We start from the raw sequence: 20,845 nt of genomic DNA on the forward strand, positions 1-20,845 counted from the left end.
TGCTACCTGATGCCGTTTTGCGATTGCGTTTGCCATTCGCCACTCGCTGCAACTGCCTGTTGTCTTGATGTCCACCGAACCGAATGTGTTCTGTTCCGAATGCGGGTTTTCTTATCGTCGCGAGCAGCTTTGCCAGCTAACTCGATCACTTCGGCGGCCGAAACTATATAACGCCGGCTAGGTGGACTGGTGCACTGGTACTAACGCGCTCGGCCTAGCTACCCTTGCGGGGAACTCCAGATCAACACGGTTCGAGCGGGATTTTGCCTTTCCCTTCACTTTTCCTCCTTTACCATGTCCAGACATGGCTGCTTGGGTTGGTTTGTTGATGTGTTGTGATGCGAACCGATGTGGTGTACGGTTTGAATGAGAATGATCGTTACGGCAGCGGAGCGGGATTTTTAAGCTGACTGGCTGGCTCGAGAGTTACGCATGTGTGAGACTGCGACCAATGTTTCGTTAATTTTTTTCTTTTTCCTTCCCAATCGTGCTTCATTCTATTTCGCTGCTGCTCTGGTTGCCCGTTTTGGTCGGTACGATTTGAGGAGCACAAAATGGATCAATCAAAAATGGGCACATAGTGCATTTTGACAATGCTTGATATTTCACAATTATTCAATTCATAGGAGAAACAAAAGACCGGTATGTGTCGATAACAGCCGCGTATTAAATTACTCCAAAAGTGTTGTTTCACCCGTATTAAATCATCGTTGACCAGTACATCGCGATCCTGTGTGTCCGAATTACATATGTACGTGTTATCCAGTTCGTACGATATTTAGTTGGCTATTTATTATCGAACCAGAATTTGCATCTGCCGATTGTGTGTTGTATACTGCTATTGTGTCGCTAGATAGTCATCAACACTCGATTCCCATTGAACCAAACACACACGCATCCAACCAGTGTTGTTTCTTTTTTTTGACGTAGGACTACGTCTTTCATTTCTATACCGGGGTGTAAAATCAAAGTTTCGAAAACGAAAGCGTTACGCCGGAGACCGAGATTTTGAGCGTTAATAGCTCCTAAACAACTGAACGAAATGGTATGATAAACACTTCATTCGAAAGATAAAATGTCTACGCGTTATATACTTGTTACTTTTTGATCCAAAAACTTGTTTCAATAGTCTTAAAATTGCTTTCAAAACAGGCTATTGAAATCACCAATCGGTATATAAGCGAGCGGCGCTCGGAAATCCACTCAGTTCTAATTGAACAGCGATTGGAGCATGTTGTCGCTGTTGCGGTGAAGCTCTTTATTTATCATGAAAGCGCGGATGAACGGTGTCACCAAGAGCCTGTTTGTGCACCCTAGGCCAGAAGGGAATCTATCAGGAGGAGAGTGATGCCACAAACGGTTCCCTGGGAAGACATCGCTACACACACATACACGCGCGGCTATTAACAGGTGGTTATCGAGTTGGCATTAACCACTGGTGGGCTTCCAGTATCGAGGAAAATGTGGAAATATCTAATCGTTACTGAAAATAATCTGCCAGTTCCTCTGGGAATTTTCAAAATATATTCATGTGAAAGAGTTTAATTGAATGTTTTCTATCCATGTAACACTGTGACCAAATACATTTGGTTTTGTGGTTTTTCAATCAATCGCAATTAACAGGATAGCTTCAGAAGATTATTCTTCCCCATCAGTAGGATATTTCCGTATCCAATATTGTATGCGCCCGCAATCGATTATTACTCAGTCGCCGAAAGTTCCGAGCTCAGAGATTCATTCCCCTCTAGTTTGCCTTCCAAATTGCCATCGTAAACCACACCTTCTCTCGATTCAATCACACACAAAAAGCATACTTAAGCGATATTCTGGTGGTGAGACACATTCATTTTTCGTGAGGACATCGACAAGACAACATCGTTGCCTAACGTGCTGGAGGAGGTGGACGGCAAAGGATCGACACATACACGCGCAGAACTCTTTCCGTTAGGATGCCATTCAGCATCGAGAAAGGTCCGGAAAGATCTAATCATTGCTGGAAAATAATCTGCCAGTTCCTTTGGGAATTTTCAAAATATATTCATGTGAAAGAGTTTAATTGAATGTTTTCTATCCATGTAACACTGTGACCAAATATGTTTCAATCAAGTGCTATTAACAGGTGGTTATCGAGTTGGTATTAACCACTGGTGGGCTTCCAGTATCGAGGAAAATGTGGAAATAACTAATCGTTACTGAAAATAATCTGCCAGTTCCTCTGGGAATTTTCAAAATATATTCATGTGAAAGAGTTTAATTGAATGTTTTCTATCCATGTAACACTGTGACCAAATACATTTGGTTTTGTGGTTTTTCAATCAATCGCAATTAACAGGATAGCTTCAGAAGATTATTCTTCCCCATCAGTAGGATATTTCCGTATCCAATATTGTATGCGCCCGCAATCGATTATTGCTCAGTCGCCGAAAGTTCCGAGCTCAGAGAGTTCATTCCCCTCTAGTTTGCCTTCCAAATTGCCATCGTAAACCACACCTTCTCTCGATTCAATCACACACAAAAAGCATACTTAAGCGATATTCTGGTGGTGAGACACATTCATTTTTCGTGAGGACATCGACAAGACAACATCGTTGCCTAACGTGCTGGAGGAGGTGGACGGCGAAGGATCGACACATACACGCGCAGAACTCTTTCCGTTAGGATGCCATTCAGCATCGAGAAAGTTCCGGAAAGATCTAATCAATGCTGGAAAATAATCTGCCAGTTCCTTTGGGAATTTTCAAAATATATTCATGTGAAAGAGTTTAATTGAATGTTTTCTATCCATGTAACACTGTGACCAAATATGTTTCAATCAAGTGCTATTAACAGGTGGTTATCGAGTTGGCATTAACCACTGGTGGGCTTCCAGTATCGAGGAAAATGTGGAAATAACTAATCGTTACTGAAAATAATCTGCCAGTTCCTCTGGGAATTTTCAAAATATATTCATGTGAAAGAGTTTAATTGAATGTTTTCTATCCATGTAACACTGTGACCAAATACATTTGGTTTTGTGGTTTTTCAATCAATCGCAATTAACAGGATAGCTTCAGAAGATTATTCTTCCCCATCAGTAGGATATTTCCGTATCCAATATTGTATGCGCCCGCAATCGATTATTGCTCAGTCGCCGAAAGTTCCGAGCTCAGAGAGTTCATTCCCCTCTAGTTTGCCTTCCAAATTGCCATCGTAAACCACACCTTCTCTCGATTCAATCACACACAAAAAGCATACTTAAGCGATATTCTGGTGGTGAGACACATTCATTTTTCGTGAGGACATCGACAAGACAACATCGTTGCCTAACGTGCTGGAGGAGGAGGACGGCGAAGGATCGACACATACACGCGCAGAACTCTTTTCGTTAGGATGCCATTCAGCATCGAGAAAGTTCCGGAAAGATCTAATCATTGCTGGAAAATAATCTGCCAGTTCCTTTGGGAATTTTCAAAATATATTCATGTGAAAGAGTTTAATTGAATGTTTTCTATCCATGTAACACTGTGACCAAATATGTTTCAATCAAGTGCTATTAACAGGTGGTTATCGAGTTGGTATTAACCACTGGTGGGCTTCCAGTATCGAGGAAAATGTGGAAATAACTAATCGTTACTGAAAATAATCTGCCAGTTCCTCTGGGAATTTTCAAAATATATTCATGTGAAAGAGTTTAATTGAATGTTTTCTATCCATGTAACACTGTGACCAAATATGTTTCAATCAAGTGCTATTAACAGGTGGTTATCGAGTTGGTATTAACCACTGGTGGGCTTCCAGTATCGAGGAAAATGTGGAAATAACTAATCGTTACTGAAAATAATCTGCCAGTTCCTCTGGGAATTTTCAAAATATATTCATGTGAAAGAGTTTAATTGAATGTTTTCTATCCATGTAACACTGTGACCAAATATGTTTCAATCAAGTGCTATTAACAGGTGGTTATCGAGTTGGTATTAACCACTGGTGGGCTTCCAGTATCGAGGAAAATGTGGAAATAACTAATCGTTACTGAAAATAATCTGCCAGTTCCTCTGGGAATTTTCAAAATATATTCATGTGAAAGAGTTTAATTGAATGTTTTCTATCCATGTAACACTGTGACCAAATACATTTGGTTTTGTGGTTTTTCAATCAATCGCAATTAACAGGATAGCTTCAGAAGATTATTCTTCCCCATCAGTAGGATATTTCCGTATCCAATATTGTATGCGCCCGCAATCGATTACTCAGTCGCCGAAAGTTCCGAGCTCAGAGAGTTCATTCCCCTCTAGTTTGCCTTCCAAATTGCCATCGTAAACCACACCTTCTCTCGATTCAATCACACACAAAAAGCATACTTAAGCGATATTCTGGTGGTGAGACACATTCATTTTTCGTGAGGACATCGACAAGACAACATCGTTGCCTAACGTGCTGGAGGAGGTGGACGGCGAAGGATCGACACATACACGCGCAGAACTCTTTCCGTTAGGATGCCATTCAGCATCGAGAAAGTTCCGGAAAGATCTAATCAATGCTGGAAAATAATCTGCCAGTTGCTTTGGGAATTTTCAAAATATATTCATGCGAAAGAGTTTAATTCCATGTAACACTGTGACCAAATATGTTTCAATCAAGTTCTATTAACAGGTGGTTATCGAGTTGGTATTAACCACTGGTGGGCTTCCAGTATCGAGGAAAATGTGGAAATAACTAATCGTTACTGAAAATAATCTGCCAGTTCCTCTGGGAATTTTCAAAATATATTCATGTGAAAGAGTTTAATTGAATGTTTTCTATCCATGTAACACTGTGACCAAATACATTTGGTTTTGTGGTTTTTCAATCAATCGCAATTAACAGGATAGCTTCAGAAGATTATTCTTCCCCATCAGTAGGATATTTCCGTATCCAATATTGTATGCGCCCGCAATCGATTATTGCTCAGTCGCCGAAAGTTCCGAGCTCAGAGAGTTCATTCCCCTCTAGTTTGCCTTCCAAATTGCCATCGTAAACCACACCTTCTCTCGATTCAATCACACACAAAAAGCATACTTAAGCGATATTCTGGTGGTGAGACACATTCATTTTTCGTGAGGACATCGACAAGACAACATCGTTGCCTAACGTGCTGGAGGAGGTGGACGGCGAAGGATCGACACATACACGCGCAGAACTCTTTCCGTTAGGATGCCATTCAGCATCGAGAAAGTTCCGGAAAGATCTAATCAATGCTGGAAAATAATCTGCCAGTTCCTCTGGGAATTTTCAAAATATATTCATGTGAAAGAGTTTAATTGAATGTTTTCTATCCATGTAACACTGTGACCAAATACATTTGGTTTTGTGGTTTTTCAATCAATCGCAATTAACAGGATAGCTTCAGAAGATTATTCTTCCCCATCAGTAGGATATTTCCGTATCCAATATTGTATGCGCCCGCAATCGATTATTGCTCAGTCGCCGAAAGTTCCGAGCTCAGAGAGTTCATTCCCCTCTAGTTTGCCTTCCAAATTGCCATCGTAAACCACACCTTCTCTCGATTCAATCACACACAAAAAGCATACTTAAGCGATATTCTGGTGGTGAGACACATTCATTTTTCGTGAGGACATCGACAAGACAACATCGTTGCCTAACGTGCTGGAGGAGGTGGACGGCAAAGGATCGACACATACACGCGCCGAACTCTTTCCGTTAGGATGCCATTCAGCATCGAGAAAGTTCCGGAAAGATCTAATCATTGCTGGAAAATAATCTGCCAGTTCCTTTGGGAATTTTCAAAATATATTCATGTGAAAGAGTTTAATTGAATGTTTTCTATCCATGTAACACTGTGACCAAAAATGTTTCAATCAAGTGCTATTAACAGGTGGTTATCGAGTTGGCATTAACCACTGGTGGGCTTCCAGTATCGAGGAAAATGTGGAAATAACTAATCGTTACTGAAAATAATCTACCAGTTCCTTTGGGAATTTTCAAAATATATTCATGTGAAAGAGTTTAATTGAATGTTTTCTATCCATGTAACACTGTGACCAAATACATTTGGTTTTGTGGTTTTTCAATCAATCGCAATCAACAGGATAGCTTCTGAAGATTATTCTTCCCCATCAGTAGGATATTTCCGTATCCAATATTGGATGCATAAAACCTTGTGCCTCCAACGTAACGCTCTCGTTTTCGAAGTTTTCCAAATATTCATTCATTCAGAATGAATTCAGATTCAACTTCATACAAATGATCTCTAAATCAACGATAGTCCTACGTCACCCTTGCGGTTATACCATAGATATAACACACTTCCTGTTTTTTTTCCGTTCCTTTTTGACACACTATGAGCACTCAACGTACTCCGCCTGCAGCTGAAGCCAGCAAAAATACAATATTAACAAACAAGCGACTGCGAACTGATGACAATAACTGTTTTAAGATGTTTTCGGCCGAACATGATAAGAATGACCATCCGACCACGATGGAAGAAATGTTACGGACGATGATGCAGCAATTCTCTGAAACGAAACAGCTTATCGACACGGTACGAACTGAAATACTAAACGTAAACTGTAAAATTGACTCCGTTAAAACAGAACTAAAGAATGAAATTAAATCGGTGAAAGAAGAATGTGCTGCAAAATTCCAACACCACGACACTGCTCTTGATTTGCTGAATTCGAGGGTGGATGATATGTTCCAGACAGTCGGAGTTATGCAAAACCGCAACGAACTCATCATAAGCGGCATCCCTTTCAGGAACGGCGAAAATTTACAATCGATGTTCATGGAAATGGGAAAACACTTAGCGATGAACGACACGACCACCTTGATGGCGCAAACTAGGCGCATGAAATCTGGCGGAAATTTGGACGGTGACGGCCTCATTGTTGCGGAGTTTGCATTGAAGGCTACGCGAGATGCGTTTTACAGTGCATATTTGCGGAAACGAGATCTTACACTACGGCATATTGGACTGGATTCTGATCGGCGCGTGTATGTTAACGAGAACCTCTCCATCGAAGCGCGTAAGCTTAAATCGGCTGCATTACATAAGAAGAAGGCGGGCAAATTGGCATCGGTTTTCACCAAGGAAGGAATCGTCTATGTGAAGGTTGCAGTTGGCGGACCACCCATAGCTATACGGTCGGAGAATGAACTGGATAATTGTTTGTAAATCTGTTAGTAATTCTGTGTTTTCTCGTACACTTTTGAAGTAATGTTGATATGTAGTAGTTTATTTTACTGTTACTTGATTTAAATATTGTATGTTAAAAATATTTGTTTTCCGCTCCTCCGTAATTATGCAGCCCTCGAAAAATTGCTTCCCTTACTACACATAATGCTATCGTCACACAACCACACCTACACGAACATTCCGGGGGCGGTGCTGAATGCTGCTCTACTTTCTGGGAAGCTGAATATTTGCCATGGAAATTCCCAAAGTCTTTGCGCGCGTAATTGCAGTAAGCTTGATGAGATTCGAAACTTTTTGCTGAACTCAAAAGTCGAAATTGCGTGTTTCACGGAATCATGGCTAAGTCATAAGATCAGCGATCGTATTATCAGCGTCTCTGGTTACACCGTCGTGAGGAATGACAGAATATATAAGCGCGGCGGAGGCATTGCAGTTTACTATAGGGATCATTTAAACTGTTCTAGGGTTTTCGGCACGACTCTCACAGAAGATTCGACGGACAAGACTGAATGTCTGGCGTTGGAATTTCGAGTAGAAGGTATCAGAATCTTGATTATGGTCATCTACAATCCTCCGGAAAACGACTGCTCGTCTTTTTTGGCGGAGAAGTTGGCCAATTACGCCGCATGCTATGAAAACATTTTTCTACTGGGAGATTTTAATACTGACTTGATGCGATCTAGTAACAAACGTACGTTATTCGAATCAACGCTCCGTACTTTTTCTCTGTCATCCGTGAGCGACGAACCAACGTTCTTTCATGGTGGAGGGTGCTCACAGCTTGATCTCTTCCTAACCAACAACAACGAAAAGGTTTTGCGATTTGGACAGGTCAGCTTTCCCGGGCTTTCTCAGCACGATTTAATTTATGCGTCAGTTGACTTCGACGTCTTACGGCCTTCCACTCCACGTACTTATCGAGACTACGCAAATTTTAATGCGCATGTTTTGGAACACGAAATTCTGTCCATCCCCTGGAACCAATTCTACGCGATGGAATGTCCAGCCGATTCCATGGAATTCTTCAACGCTCACATCAAAAGAGTACACGATGTGTGTATTCCTCTACGTGTCACTGCCAGTCGTCGACAGTACAATCCATGGTTCACTGATAGTGTTCATCAGTTCCTGCTTGAGCGTGACGTACAAAGATTGGTTGCAAGCACCTTCACATTTGAAGGACGTCAGGCGGCAGAGGTACAAGATATTGAGGAATCGCGCCAACGCGAAAATAACTCAAGCTAAACGACAGTACCTAAATCGTTTTTTAGACAGCAGAATACCTTCGAAAACCTTATGGCAGCGGGTAAAGAGTCTTGGAGTAGGCAAAGATAAACAGTCGCGACCTTGTGCGTTTGATCCAGATGATGTAAATCGTACATTCGCTGCAAATTTTACGAGAAATACTCATCGAGAAGCTGTACCTTTGAGACTAGCACCACCATCGTTGTACAGTTTCTCATTTCGACCTGTGCGCTACTGGGAAGTCGTGAACGCCATCTGGGACGTCAAATCGAACGCCGTGGGAATGGACGGTTTACCGATTAACTTCTTCAAGATCATACTACCATTAGTTGTGCAACAAATTACGCATTTATTTAACATGTTTATCAGTAGTTCCACCTTCCCTTATCCCTGGAAACATGCGAAGGTTTTGCCACTGAAGAAAAAAGCGCATTTGAACGATATCTTCAATCTACGACCTATTAGCATCCTTTGTGCATTGTCAAAGGCTTTCGAGAAGCTCCTCAAACACCAAATGACCAGCTATATAGAGGAAAATGATTTACTAACTGACTGTCAGGCCGGTTTTCGTAAAGGACAGAGCATCAAAACCGCAGTTCTTCGAGTGTACGACGATTTAGGAACCATTGTTGATAAAAAAGGTGCTGGCATACTATTACTGCTCGACTTTTCTAAGGCTTTCGATACTATTCCACATAGCAAATTGCTTGGCAAATTAGCTTCTCAGTTTAACTTCTCTTCTACTGCCGTAAACCTGTTGGAATCGTACCTGCGTGGGAGAAGACAGACAGTTTTCTGTGGTGACCGCTGTTCAAGCAGTGTCGAAGTCTCGTCAGGAGTACCTCAGGGCTCAGTTCTCGGTCCTCTGCTTTTCTGCTGCCATATCAACGACCTACCGACGGTGCTTACATACTGTTCCATCCAGATTTACGCCGACGATGTACAACTATACGTTGGTAGGCTTGGTCCATGTACTCGGGATTTAATCAGGATGATGAATGCTGATCTTGAACGGGTTTCGAATTGGTCGCGACGGAATGAACTCCAAGTGAATCCTGCTAAGAGCAAAGCACTTTTCATAACAAGCCGACGTCGTAGAGCTGGAAGCTTTATTTCCCCAGAATCTGAACTAAAACTGGACGGGCAGAGTATAGAATTGTCGGAAAGTGTCAACAACCTAGGATTTATCTTCCAACATGATCTCCAATGGGACGAACTCATAATTCAACAATGTGGAAAGATCTATGCTAGTCTTCGAATGCTTTACTGCTGTACCCGCACTGCCCCGACCGCCACCAGACTGAAACTGTTTAAATCACTGATCCTGCCGCATTTTTTGTTTGGCGACGTCCTCCACGTCCGCCCCAGCGCAACATCTTTCAACCGGCTGCGTGTCGCATTAAACTGCTGTGTGAGATATGTATATGGGCTGAACCGCCTTGATCACGTGAGTCACCTGCAACAGCACCTCATTGGGTGCTCTTTACAAAACTTTTACGCGCACCGATCCTGTGTTTTTTTATGGAATCTATTGAAGACAAAGTCTCCTGGCATACTTTATCGGAAACTTATCCAAACTCGTGGACGCCGCTTGCAGAACCTGGTAATACCTGCCAACAACACCGCATGCTATGCTAATTCATTGTTCGTTCGAGGTGTGGTAAACTGGAACTCATTACCCCCCGCTGTGAAGCGTTCCCCTTCGGAAGCAATCTTCAAGAGTGGCTGCATAAATTTTTGGAATCGAGTAAATTGAATTTTATTATAACGATAGTAAAGAATAGGATAGATTATAATTATTTTTTTTTTTTTTTTTTTTTTTATCTTCGCTTATTTTTCGTCGGCCTATTTCCGCCACTTTAGTGCCAATCACCGACATCAGGGAGGCGACTCCACCTGTTCCTACCTATCAGACTCAACAACTCATGAGCCGGGCCAACTTCTTTTACTTCCGCTCCGAAGGAAGACGTAACCAGAGATTTTTCGCCTCAGAAAATCCCAACGACGCCAGCTGGGATTGAACCCAGGCCGATCGGATTGTGAGGCTGTTACGCTAACCATACAACCACTGGCGCCGTCAGATTATAATTATGTCTGTGCCAATTTCAAAACCGGAGGTAGCAAATTATTCATAAGATTCATATCTTACGCTACTAGACAATAAACAAACAAACAAACAAACAAACAATTATTTATCTCAAGAAAAATGAAATGTTATTCGTTATGATAGATGCGTAGTTATATTTCCTATCAATTGATGCAAAAACCTTTGCGATCTATTGAGAAATACTCGAGTTATAAGCGTTCCAAATCTTGCATTTTTTCCTACTTGTTCAGTGCCTAGATTTCCTTTTCACCCCCTATATCTTCCGGTTAGACGTAGTCCTACGTAAAAAGAGTTTACGAAATACAGTTCAATGCATTCTAAAATGTTATCCAAAATAATAATAAAACACAAATTGATTTTTTCACAATTTGTTTGCCAGAATATGATGAGTTTGAGAATTTAGCAGTTGTACTGAGCGTATTGATGGTTGGAGACTTTCTCGATTATTCAATTCTTAAATTGCTTCCAGATTAAAAGTACATTAATTTACATTTAGTTCGACATTTAGCTAATTGGACGGACCTGTAATGCGACATATTTAGTTGGACATTTTTGTAAACATGGAGTTCGGGGTCCAAGTTATGACCCAACATGTCCCAAGCTGGATGGGATAAAATTTTCCAACTGTGAAAGCTGTACCACTGTCATCGCAAATGTTTAATTACAGGTTAAAATCGCCTCCAATGCGACACTGAGTGGTGCTTCGGCATATCGCATTAAATTTAATTTAAAGTACAACATGTCCCAAGCTGGATGGGAAGAAATTTTCCAACTGTGAATCCTGTGGCGAGTGGCAAACGCAATCGCTAAACAGGAAGGTTTAGCCGAACAAGATGGGTATATCGAGTGATAACAAAACAATAAACTCTTTAGATTGAAGATGGTTTTGTGGTCCTGAAAAGGACCCTTTTTAGTGTTTGCTTTCGAATCAGCAGTCGGAAAACGCTCTTTATTTGGAGCTGGTATACTTCTTCACCGTTTTGGTACCTTCGGAAACCGCATGCAAGTTCACCGGGCAGCAACAGACTGATTGCGATCTGAATTTCCCTCGCCGTAATGGTTGTCCACTTATTGTAGTGGGTCAGACGCGGGGCTTCCGCTACGATACGCTCAAAGATGCATTGACCAAGCTCATGACGCTCATCGCCTTCGATGAGAAACCGGTGTCGGGATGATCCGGATGCAGCACCTTATGATGTAGATAGCATATGATTCCTTCTCCTCCTTCTTGTCGGTTTCCGAGATATTCTTCTGCGCCGTGCCGAACTTTTTGGCGGCTTTTCCATAATTCCACTAGTCTTCGGTATCTTCGTGTTTGTTAGAAACAACTGCATGTGAATCCAACGAGCGAACAAATAGTAATGAATGTATTTTTTTGCCATCGCTGCCTTTTAACGCTCATTCGTTCGTCTCGTTGGACTCGCCCCTTTGGCTGAGTCTGCTGATTTATCTCTATCCTGTGAGCGTGTACCGCCAAAGTACAAAACGCGCGGACCCGCAGAAAAATATATCATTCTCTTTCAAACCGTAAATCAGTTCGATTGTATAGCATCGTTTCACATCACATCGCATCAACGGATTGGTGCCGGAGCACCAGTATACCTAATAGCGGTTATAGAATTTCGCCCGCCGGAGTGCTCGAGTTGGCGTTCAAAGCTGCTCACGACAATAAGAAAACTCGCCTACAGAACAGAGCACATTCGGTTCGGTGGCAACAACTAGTTTCAGCGAGTGGCAAACGCAATCGCAAAACGGCAGCAGGTAGAAGGAAAAAGTTTGTTTATACAGACTGCTTTGGTGGCAAAACCAGCCACCGTAAAACACGACCTTTTTCAGGGCCATTAAACCTTTCAAAGAAGAGTTATTAAAAGTTTTTCACAATACATTTCACAATGCATTCTAAAGTGACATAATATTACATATAATATAAACCGATTTATTTTGTTTATGCTTGTTCTTGAGCTTATTGGTGGCTGAGGTCTTTTAAATTGATCATTCAGTTTTCACAAATCCATACATGGTTTCCGAATTAAAAGTGGCTTCAAATTACAACACATTGTATGCAGGATGGCATTAACGAAATTTCTCGGTAGCAAGAACTGCTTTCTTTGGTTGATAACTGATGTTGAAAATTGACGGACGTTACATCTGCATTGTATAGAAAAATAACTAAGGAGCAACAGCTATGTATTTCCTGCTGCTCTGTTCTCATTTTAAAGGACTTTAATCCGAAGGTCATCCGTCCCTGTATTTACTGTTGGTTTTTCAGAACGCTTATAGCTCGTTTATTTCTCGACAGATCGTAAAGTTCGTCTCCAAAACCTCAGTTCTGTTTCATTTTTAATTATTTTGTTTGCGGAGACTACAAATCTTACAATTCATTCGTCTCCGAAACCACAGTTTAAGGGACGATAATATGCTCAATAGTGAAATATATGATAGTGAATGAGCTGATGACCACCTATGCATTCCCTATCACAGCCATCATTTTGATTGTACGATATGTGCATACGCCGAAAGATGCCCGGCTTTGAACATTTAATAAGTACAAAGCCTTCAGAAAAAAATCAAGAATCAAGTTTGTAAAAAAAAACGCAAAAACACAACACCAAGAGTTCTTTTCAGAACCCCCAACATGTTCATAAACAGTAAACTAATCCATTTTTCAGGTAGATAGGTAGGTATTCACGAAGGAGAAGAAAATAAAACAATATATTTGAAATATATATTTAGCAAAAGCTGTCCCCTTTGTATAGTCCTACGTCACTCCGGTTATGTCCCCGACATTACAAACCCGTCATTTTATGCTATGTATTAAAATTTCCTGAGGTGTAAATGGTTTAAATTGATGAAAATTAGAAGCATTTCCATTTTCCCATACATTTGTTCTTCTCATTTGTGAGCTTCTCTAAACATGCCGTCTATAACAAGCAACTTATCGGCGATCAACAAAGGGGAATGATTTAAAGTCGCCGTGAATAAAGAAAAGAAGAAGAACGAAGGGGAATATTTGCCTGAAGCATAAATTTTGGATCTCGCTGGGCCAAACTTTCAGTATCGTTCTAGATACGAAGCAATGAACACCGCTTGGTCTTCCTTGTTCTGCGTCATCATATGTTTTTGTTTTGGATTGAGCTGTGGACGCGACCAAATTACTTACATGCTGATGTCTCTGGCATTGTAATCATAACATCAATCTGACGCCATTCCATTAAGGTTCTGAATTACATAATTGTGCGGGGAATCATCAAACTAGGCCACCATCGGCTCACCAAGAAAATAATTGTTCAGGAATTTTGTTTGTGACTTGGTTTCTCATGATGACAGTAGTAAAACTATCTCCACCAAGGATGACAGCTTAGCTAATCGAGACCGGAAATATTAATAGAAAAGGGGTTCTGTTGAGAAGAGCGCAAAGCGGAAATAAGTGTGTGTGTGTGTGTGTGTGTAAATAATATCCGAAGTTATTAACAAGCGACTCGAACAAAATAACAGCGTAGTTCTACGTCAACAAGGTGGTCGTGTCTTGGATACAACCTCCTATAATTTTTTTACTGGGCAACAGTTCACATGAACTGCTTACCCAGTTCAGAATGAATTGTTTTTAGAAGAGCGCTGAGTGAACTGTGTATACAGTTCAGATCAGAACGAACTGTGTCCGGTGAACGATGAACTGTGTCTGCAGTTCAACACCAGTTCAGAACGAACTGTGTTCGATGACCGCTGGTGGAACTGTGCATACAGTTCAGAACGAACTGTGTATGGCGATCGGTGTAGAAGAGGAAGGCGAGCGAACGAGTGATAAATGAATGCTGCTGCAAAGTAAATAGTCCTCAAATTAACGAATGGAAACAAACGATAGCCTCAAGAAATAACAAAAATAAGATGTTGGTATTGTCGTTTTCATAATAAAACGCAATATTTCAGGATACGGTGGTTCTTAAATTGGATTGTTCGATTATTTTTCAAATAAAGTTTTAATTTCATATTTTTAAGTTGAGGTTATATATTTCAGTAAGATATGCAAATCTACCTCACCAAAAAATACAGTTAAAAGCAAAACGATTCAAATAGTCTTTTTCAACAGCAAATGAAAATTTGCGTCGCTGATATAAAATGTGTTTATATTGGGTTGGGGAAAAAGAAATGTCGTATTTCTGATCGAAATTTGACGCTTTATTTAACATACTTAAAATTATCCAATTTAAGTCAAATATGCGCCGTTTTGTTCGCAAACTTGTTGCCATCCTTATTTGCAAAAAACTCAGACAGCCAGTTTTCGCAAGCCTCATTTGAGGCCAACTTAGTATCTTCAAGAGCGTTTTGCATGGACCGGAAGAGATGATAATCACTTGGAGCCAGGTCCGGATTATACGGTGGGTGCAATAGGACATCCCATCCGAGCTCCCGTAGCTTCTGGCGGGTCATCAAAGATGTGTGAGGCCGAGCGTTGACCTGGTGGAAAACAGCACCATTCCTATTGATCATTTCTGGCCGCTTCCGATCAATCGCCTGCTTCAAACGGTCAAGCTGCTCACAGTAGAGAACCGAGTTGAGGGTCTGGCCATAGTTGAGTAGCTCATAGTGGATGATTTCCTTCCAATCCCACCAAACACACAGCAAAACCTTCCTGGCCGTTAATCCGGGCTTGGCAATGTTTTGGACCGGCTCACCGCGCTTCGACCACGACTTTTTCGCTTTAGATTGTCGTACGTGACCCACTTTTCATCACCAGTCACCATATTCTTCAAAAATGGGCCGAGTTCGTTCCGTTTCAGCAGTGCATTGCAGGCGTTGATTCGGTCTAAAAGATTGTTTTGCGTCAACTTGTGTGGCACCCATACATCCAGCTGTTTTTTGGAATCCAATCTTCTGCAAATGGTTCCAAACGGTTTTATGGTCTATACCCTATACCCAGATATACTGGCCAATCGAGCGAGTGCTCACATGCGGTCTACTTGGATGATTTCAACGATTTTATCGGTTTCCACGACGATTGGCCTACCAGTATGGGGTGTATCTTCGACAGCCACTACACCAGAACGAAATCGATCAGACCAACGCTGTGCTGTGCGAATCGTTACAGTATCGGGTCCATAAACTACACGAATTTTTCGACCGCCTTCGTTGCAGTTTTACCTCGCAGGTAGTAAAAACGTAAAATATGGCGAATTTCTTGCTTGGTGGATTCCATCTTTGACGCGCTATAACTTGAGACCGAAAAGGACAATCACAACACTGTCAAGACGACAATTGTAGCACAGATTGTCGTCTTTAAATAGCCGTATAGTATGACCCGATGCGATAATTACAACACAAGATATGTTTAAGTGTTGCCATATATTGACAATATACGACATTTCTTTTTCCCCAAACCAATACTATATCATATTGTGCTCGATAATTTCGAGAAAGTCGTTCGCGCTTTGGTACACTTTTGCTATAGCAGTTATTGCAAATTGGGATGAATTGGACCGTGGCTTCACTCGATTATCCCTAAGGTTAGCCTCAAACCGTGGTTCAAAAGTTTGGACTTTATTCGCACCTTCTTCCAATTCTTGTCCTATCACTGTTCGTTAGACGCGCTACTTTTTCATATCAAACTTGTCGGCAACAATTTCTGTGTTAGTGGTCAAGGTTAGCACGATATCGAACACGTTGTTTGGTCGTGCGAGGTGTATCTTGTCGCTAGATCGAATTTAGAAAACTCCCTTCAAACCCGAGGAAGACGGCCCAATGTGCCGGTGAGAGATGTGTTGGCTCGGTTAGACCTTAATTACATGACCCAAATATATGTTTTCGTTAAAGCTATCAATTTGAAATGTAAATACGTAATAGATATAAGAATTGCGTATGATGATCAACATTGTTACAATATCCTTATGTTCCACCCTTTTCTTGAAGAAAATATGTCAACCTTCAAAACTCAAGTCGAGCACGAGTAATCAGTTTCCCATCTTAATAACCTTTGAATTGAAAAAAATGTTTATATATACTAGTCAAAATATAGGTAAGAGTTTGGCTCCTTTAAACCTATGTAACTAAACCTGTAAAAATGAACGAATTAAACAAAAATTAATAAATTATAATACTCACTTGATTAAACATATCTCTCTGATTGCATAAGTCTTCGCAAGTGTTGTTTCCCATGAGTTTTCTTGTGGCCTTCGTTTGGTATCTTTCAAGAAATCGTATAATAGCGGATATGTCCTAGCCTCAGCCTTCCACAAACGAAGATATAAATCGTACATCGTTGTTGTGTCAACGTCTTTCATTAGAGCTCTCAGTACACATAACACATGTTCTTTGCTACCCATCGAGGCTAAACCTTGCAAGAGCATTAATCGTTTTCGAGGATTGTCAATATTCGCCAGCATATACAAAATAGGCGTGATCATTTTACAGCATGCGTCTTCGTTTGATTTACTGAGCCATAGGAGTTTTTCGAAAGTTTTCTTCCACGTTTCATACGGATGAGTCTGCATATATAGGAATCCTCTTAAGACTAGATCAATTTTACCCACAAACCGTTGAATGTGGGAGAGCTCTTCTAGGAATGCATCAACTGTAGTCTGTTCAGTTTCAACAAGAGCCCACCATTTGCTAAACTGATTGAATTTGGCTAAATTTGGATGGAATAACTTTGATGTAGGATACGAATTATCTCTCATAGTAACATATTGTTCGTTTAAAACCGCATTGAGGATATAATCACAATCCTCCAAATAGTTTTGAATGAATGTTTGCTGCCCTAGTAATTGAATTACTCCATCTAAAATCATTAACTGACTAAGTCTATTGCATCCCAATTTCAATAAATAGCGAGCTAGCTTCATTAGCTTATGAACATATACAGGAGACAGATGTAGCAACAAATCGGCCATTATCATTAACAGCACACTGTAATCAACCATTGGATTATTTAGGTTCTTCATCACAGAAAATAGCTTAGTTAAATTTGTAGATGGATCAAAATTGAATCCCACCAACGATTTGCATAATGCCGCAAGGTACATACAAAGATTTCCACGCAACTCATCAAATCGGGTTTCTTCCGGCAACGCATCTAGTGCTTCTAGGATAAGATCATTAGTGAATAGACACTTCTCCGCACATGTAAATCGACTCCAGGATAGAATTTCATATATCATGTTCACTGCCGAATCGTCGTTGATCGCGCACTTTAGGAGAGTGCGCCATATTTTCTGCGTTTCCGGAAACAGAGCTGTGTTGTGAAAGATGTGAAGGAAAACAGGTCTGAGAAACTCTATACTGTTTTCTCGTATCCTAAAAATAATAACTCTTCAAAAAAACAGAACAACCTTAAACATTAGATCAAAACATACTGTACATCATGATGATTGCATATCTCTTTAATCTTCGTCCCGAAAAACAAAGCACTTCCAATGTCTTTGCTATCCAGAAGAAGAATCAACGGATGCTGAGGTGTTTTGATATCAAATTGGCAAACATACTTTCCGCCAGCGAGTGCAGCGGATCTTCGTTTCAGATCCAGCATCAATAGTTCAAACATTCCATTACTGATGGCTGCGACGTGAGCGGAGGATGAGTTTGGTAGGGCAATAGCTAAGATATTCAAAACCTGGCCTACGTCCATAACACTATTACTGACCAGTTGAACCAGAGCATGTACCGCAAGCTGTGCGATTTGCGGGTTTTCCGATTTACAAAGGCCTTTGAGTAGTTCGATTCCATCACTACTAGCCGAGCCTGTTTTTTCACATGGTTTCAACTTTTTGTCGGAAATTGACTTGAAAGCTTTGTTGATCGAGTTGGAGGTTGCAAGAATGCTTGTTTTACTGAAACGCTGATTAGAATCTCCCATTTGGAAGCTTACAACTTGTTCTTAAAAATTAAAAATCAGAAACCGGTCACGATATTTGCGGTAAGCGCGAAATGTAAACAACCTAGTATAAAAGTCGCAGGAGGGTTGTGTCTACGACACGACCGCATAGTTGACGTAGGATTCCGTTAGGCTATCCGTTGATTTTGATATGTTTAAAGAATTACAGCGTTGAACTCATTGATAATGATTTGGTGGCTCTGATAAGGGCCGTTTTGTTTGGTTGTTAGATATTGTTTGTTCACTCCACCAGTGTTTACCGAGTGATCATGACCGAAAGATGGTAAACAGTCGTTGGATGGTGCGTATCAGATAAAAGATACCGAAATGGATTACACTTGTGCTAAATTTTCACAATACACGATCGGTCATTGATATGAAATTTTACGAAGCAACCAACATTAAAGTTCCAAATTAAAATTTTATTCGCTAAAATTAAAGGTATCACTCACCTTACTTGCAATACGAAAATGCCCCCGACTTTCATATATTTGCAATGTCGATTTTCCCCCAGGCAGCTTGGTTTTGATGTCTATGTTAGGGAACACATTTCGGTGGGAACAAAAGTTCCCCCTACTTTCATGTATTTGCAATACCGATTTCCCCCAGGCACCATGGTTTTGATGTCTCTGTTAGGGAATACTTTTCGGTAGGAACAAAAGCTCCTCCTAATTTCATATATTTGCATTGCCAATTTCCCCCAGGCAGTTTGGTTTTGATGTCTCTGTTAGGGAACCGCCGCATATGCCGTCAATTTCGACCAATTAGGAATGGATATTTCCGTTAGGATAGGGGTTGAGATTTTTTCAATTGTTTGATAGTTAGTTATATCACATATATTATTTTATTGAATACAAAAAATTGTTATGGAGTGCCGAAATCGATTGACGCAAAAATTTCATCAATCCATCATGAAATGACTGAGAAACAAGCGTTTTAAATTGGACAATTTTCACGATGTTCTTGATTTTCGATTTTCAATTTGTACCCCTATATGTTCCCGAAAGACGTAATCCTACGTCAAAAACAATATTGACAACAGACACATTGAAGTCGATGTTTTAAAAAATTCGATGTTTTCGTCAAATCGCCGATCCCACATTGAAATTTGTTACTGCACATTGCCAAAAGAACCTACTCTATACAGAGGCTAAATTTTGATGACATTGGCAGAAAATGATCCGTATCCCGAAAAAATCGCAAATGAAATAACCGCGAAAACAAGTGCACTTCCAAGAGAAAAGTCACATACACTAGACATAATGGGCCTGATTACGAACGTCACTTCACGGTGAAAACGGAATGAAATGCATACAATTCGTTTCGCTTTCACCGTGAAGTGACGTTCGTGATCAGGCCCAATGTTGTTGAACAGTATAAGGAAATGGTTTCGGGAAGTTTTCGGGTTTTTTTCTGGGAGAATCTTCATCTTGAATAGCGACGAATCCAGTTTTCATCTAGATCCTGGTTTTGATGAAATGATCGCCATGCAAAGAAATATTAAGGTCTACAAAGTTCCAAGGCCCTGTGAAGAAAAACATAACAATTACAAACACAGTTAAACGCTTTTTCTGTTCGCACAGTGTTTTTATTCTTTTTCTTCCATTCTTTCTATTGACATATTGGGGATCCAGACCAAGATTATTATATTAGGGCAAACACTACAGAAAGAAGTGCCATCCAAGGCGCCTAGAAGTATATCCTAAGGTGGACCAACTCGCTAAAACCACTCTTCAGCCATATTGGAAGTTTACTGTGTTTTGTTTGTAAACGAAACACAATACGCTTGTGCCCAAGCTCGTTGGTGATCAGTCTGTCTCTTTCACGCTTCAAGCAAATAATTCCCCTTCTGCTTTCTTCCGTACTGTTTTCAACATAGTGCAGAAACGGCCTCACCTTAGGATATACTTTTAGGCGCCTTGGTGCCATCTATAGAAAAGGTGACCAGCTGGATTGCAATAACCTCCGTGCAATTACGATCCTGAATGAAGTCTTTGAAATTCTATCTCAGATCCTCTTTTGCCAATAGTAAGCAGATTTTCATAAAGTTATCAGGCCGGATTCATATCTGGTTGCTTGATGAAGGACCAGTTTTTTATACTGTGGGAGATCCTCCAAAAGTGACACGAGTGTAAGGTTCACTTTAATATTATAATCTTGGTCTGGATCAACCCTCCTGATGTTAACATCAAGACGGGTCTATGGTACTAGGTGAGGCCGTTTCGTCACTAAGTTGGTTAGGGGAGCGGTATATGAAAACAGTACGGAAGAAAGCAGGAGGGAAATTATTTGCTTGAAGCGTGAAAGAGACAGACTGATCATGAGCGAGCTTGGGCACAGGCGTATTGTGCTTTGTTTACCAACAAAACACAGTAGACTCTCAAGATGGCTGAAGAGTGATTTAAGCAAGTTGGCCCACCTTAGGATATACTTCTAGGCGCCTTGGTTAACATATAGC

General features: G+C 40.7%; 1 protein-coding gene across 2 annotated transcripts in view; it reads right to left on the bottom strand.

Annotated features, from left to right (window-relative positions):
- LOC129767867 (focadhesin) overlaps window positions 1–18,449 on the bottom strand; it is a 29,790-nt gene extending 11,341 nt beyond the window's left edge. Inside the window, exons 1-3 of one of the 2 annotated variants that reach the window (XM_055769112.1) lie at window positions 18,157–18,283; window positions 17,870–18,071; window positions 16,620–17,810 (exon numbers count right to left, since the gene is read on the bottom strand). In XM_055769112.1, coding sequence (XP_055625087.1) covers window positions 16,620–17,810; window positions 17,870–18,057 — 1,379 coding nt within the window. In that variant the 5' untranslated portion in view covers window positions 18,058–18,071; window positions 18,157–18,283. Of the gene's footprint in view, window positions 1–16,619; window positions 17,811–17,869 lie in introns of both variants that reach the window. The other variant, XM_055769110.1, reaches the window with a different exon arrangement.
- Window positions 18,450–20,845: the final 2,396 nt, after the last annotated feature.

Source organism: Toxorhynchites rutilus, chromosome 2, assembly GCF_029784135.1.
Source record: "Toxorhynchites rutilus septentrionalis strain SRP chromosome 2, ASM2978413v1, whole genome shotgun sequence".
In the NCBI taxonomy this organism is placed as follows: Eukaryota; Metazoa; Arthropoda; class Insecta; order Diptera; family Culicidae; genus Toxorhynchites; species Toxorhynchites rutilus.